At 24.0% G+C, this 3,125-nt stretch overlaps 2 protein-coding genes across 2 annotated transcripts in view; both read right to left on the bottom strand.

The window, feature by feature from the left end:
• Positions 1-769: 769 nt before the first annotated feature.
• LOC101238266 (UPF0390 protein zgc136864) lies at positions 770-1,440 on the bottom strand. Its single transcript, XM_065808833.1, has 3 exons — positions 1,320-1,440; positions 1,179-1,237; positions 770-954 (listed from the first exon to the last, which is right to left on the bottom strand). Exons 1-3 carry the CDS (start codon positions 1,399-1,401, stop codon positions 808-810), a joined length of 288 nt encoding a protein of 95 aa, XP_065664905.1. The 5' UTR covers positions 1,402-1,440; the 3' UTR covers positions 770-807.
• Positions 1,441-2,025: 585 nt separating this feature from the next.
• Positions 2,026-3,125, bottom strand: part of LOC100201172 (bridge-like lipid transfer protein family member 2) — a 102,119-nt gene continuing 101,019 nt past the window's right edge. The window contains exons 61-64 of the mRNA XM_065808067.1: positions 2,876-2,943; positions 2,728-2,764; positions 2,382-2,499; positions 2,026-2,179 (exon numbers count right to left, since the gene is read on the bottom strand). Coding sequence (XP_065664139.1) covers positions 2,085-2,179; positions 2,382-2,499; positions 2,728-2,764; positions 2,876-2,943 — 318 coding nt within the window. The 3' untranslated portion in view covers positions 2,026-2,084. The remainder of the gene's footprint in view (positions 2,180-2,381; positions 2,500-2,727; positions 2,765-2,875; positions 2,944-3,125) is intronic.

Here is a 3,125-nt window from a genome sequence, read left to right as displayed (position 1 = left end):
GTTTCTATTCAGTGTAATAGAAAACTTTACTTTGGAATTAGATTTAATAAATATTTGTTACTCACACACTCGTTTAGCTTAAATCATTTAGGAACAAAATGGAGTATGTGCAGACAATTCCTACCAAGATATAAAGCTTTTGAAAACCTCCAAAAGTTGGTGATTGGGATAACAAGTTAATAGATTTACTTGACAACAATAATGTTAAGGAAGAAAATCTTTCTATTTTCTAGAAGGCTAGTAAATAAAACTTGTGAACTTCTAACTTGATGTGATGTTAGGAGCTATTGATTCTATCAACAAAAAAAAATTATTTTAGGATCATTAACTGTAAAATTACTTGGTGTGGCAGCCATAAATAAATCGAAAAGATGGGACCAATTATATAAACTACTAGAAAGATTGGAAATGTACATGATTTTTTACAAAACAGCGTTGAACACTGGTGCTGTAACTGTAGGATGTGACTGTAGAACGAAACTTCGTTCGCTAACTTATATAAGTTAATTGTATTATCTTTTATTTCATTAAATAAAAACTTCTATTATGAACGTAACTTTTTATTTTATTTTGGATTAAATTTTATACAATATTTCAAGGGAGAAGTTACATGCATAATAGAAGAAAACTCTAAAAAGAGTTTCATCCATAATAGTAGTTTTTATTTAGTTATATATTAAACTCTTTAAACATGTTTTTTAAAATTTATGCTTTATTTCAGGTGTTTTTTTAGCTGTTTATAAACTAAGAAATTTAAGAAAAACGTGAATTTATTCATTCATTCTCGTTTATTTATTTTACTATATATCATTTTTTTTTATTTTGCTTTTTGTTGCCAACTTTTTCACTAGCATCAGCATCTGTTGATTCGACTCTGACAACTGACAGGCTTCTTGTTCCAGCTTTATTTGCTAATTCTCGTTCAATAGATGCATTAATTGACTTCTGTAGAACCTGATTAACAAAGATGGATAGTTAAAATATAATGGTTACTACAAATAATTCGCACAACTTATTGATAACTATCAATTACGTTATCTTAAAAATATGGTAAAAAATTAAACTTTTAACATTAATAAAAGCAATAAAAAATAAAAAAATTCTAAAAGCAATGCTTTTTAAGTTATTAATTAGTCTGATTTAAATTTTTTGTTTAAAATAATCAAATGACCGTCTACCGATTTCAAGTTATTTTCTTTTATTCTGACTGCTTTCTTAGGCGCAATAACTTTTGCTCCTATATGAAAAATCATAAATAACCCATTTTAGTCAATGCCAGCTGTAAAAAAAAAGGCTTTGAAATCACAAGAGAAATATACCTTTTTTAGGCCCGAGCGGCTTATGAGCTTTTTTTGGTTTTCTTTCAAAGTTGGTTTTGACTTTCATTTTTCCTTGAGCCATTATATATTTTAGCTGAATTAAATTTTAAATTTAATTAAATTTACCATTAAATTTTAATAAATATGAAGCTCTGACATTGGAAAAACGACAACTAATTTAATTTTACAGAAGTACCATTGAAAGCCAAAGAAAACTTTAAATTAAAGAAATTATATTACAATAAAATTATATAAATAATTATATATGTACAAAAATTTAAACTATAAAAAAACAAAAAAACAAAAAAGTATTACTGATATTAGCGTTGATAAAATACCAGATATAAAAATGAAATACGTTTAGTATAAACGCAAAATACCGTTGACATAAACGTATGACCTTTATAAAAGTAAATAGCTATTTTTGATTTTAGGCCACACACACAAAAAAAGAGTTAGGCAAATCATCATGAAAGTGTAATGCCATAACAACAAAAAAATGTAAAAGAATAAAATTAGACAATAAAGAAATACTATAAAAAAGATATACATCAATAAACCAAATGTAAAAATTAAAACTTAAATTTTTATCAAAGAAATCGTAGAAAATATTTTTTATATGCTACACGCTGTATATATATATATATATATATATATATATATATATATATATATATATATATATATATATATATATATATATATATATAAATATAAATATATATATATATAAATATATATATATATATATAAATGAATATAAAATTAATTTTTCTGAGAATTAAAATCTCGAAGTTTATGGAATGCATGTTGAAGATTATTCGGTTCCACGCCTTTTCCCATCAAAACTTGCTTTTGTTCTACAATAAAAATGATTTCATGAAAAATTAATTTTTTATAAACAATAACAACAATAAAAAAAACAGAAATAATAACAAAAAAAACCAGTAGCAACAAACCAAAAAAACAGCTGCAACAACAAAAATGACAGAAGGCACAACAACAACAATAATAATAATTTAAAAAAGTAGCAAAAACAGCGACAGTAATTAATAATATCACCTTCATTCGTTTTTGAAGAAAATCCTTGATCGTTTATCTTTTCCGCTGAAGCAGATTTTGCTGACTTTAAAAGTTTTCCAAATAACCTTTTAGAAGACTTTTTCTGCTGAGAAAATTCCTAAAGAAATAAAAAATAAATTCTAAAATGTATAAATTCATCTATCAAAAGTTTTGTGCCGAGACAAACTAATAGATACAAACATACATAGATTCATACATAGATACATACTTACATAGATACATATATAAATACATACATACATACATACATACATACATACATACATACATACATACATACATACATACATTGTATATATATAAATAGAAATTCAAATTTTTTTACTTTTTCTCCCAACAATAATTTTGCTTTATTCGTATCACTAAAAAAACAAACAATAAAGGTATATGTATTCATAAAATATATCATTAAGTTGACTTTTCAAAGATTTAAGGAAAGATATTATGATTAATTACAGAGTTTCAAAACCTACTCTGTTTGTGCAATAGAAGGTTTTGTATCAACACCAGCGCTTTTTAAATGTAGCTTTTCTTTTAAAATCTAAAAAAAATTAAGATTCAAAAAAGCTTTAAATAATCAATGTATTTACAAGTACATTGTATTATTTTAATACAGCAAAATAGCATTACTTAATTGTTGTAGATATTATTAGCATTATATTCTCTAAAAAAATCATACTTTCTAAAAGTCTTACATTTAATCTAATTAAACATGAAGAACTA

The sequence above is a fragment of the Hydra vulgaris genome, chromosome 10 (assembly GCF_038396675.1).
Source record: "Hydra vulgaris chromosome 10, alternate assembly HydraT2T_AEP".
Lineage (NCBI taxonomy): Eukaryota > Metazoa > Cnidaria > Hydrozoa > Anthoathecata > Hydridae > Hydra > Hydra vulgaris.
This window is presented reverse-complemented; position numbering and strand designations above follow the sequence as displayed.

Bases quoted from the DNA above. Each gene is read 5' to 3' on its own strand.
- LOC101238266 (XM_065808833.1), bottom strand. From the start codon at position 1,401: ATGGCTCAAGGAAAAATGAAAGTCAAAACCAACTTTGAAAGAAAACCA. The intron at 1,238-1,319 runs GTATATTTCTCT...TTTTTCATATAG, and splicing joins GCCGCTCGGGCCTAAAAAAG to GAGCAAAAGTTATTGCGCCT. The intron at 955-1,178 runs GTAGACGGTCAT...TTTGTTAATCAG, and splicing joins AAGAAAATAACTTGAAATCG to GTTCTACAGAAGTCAATTAA.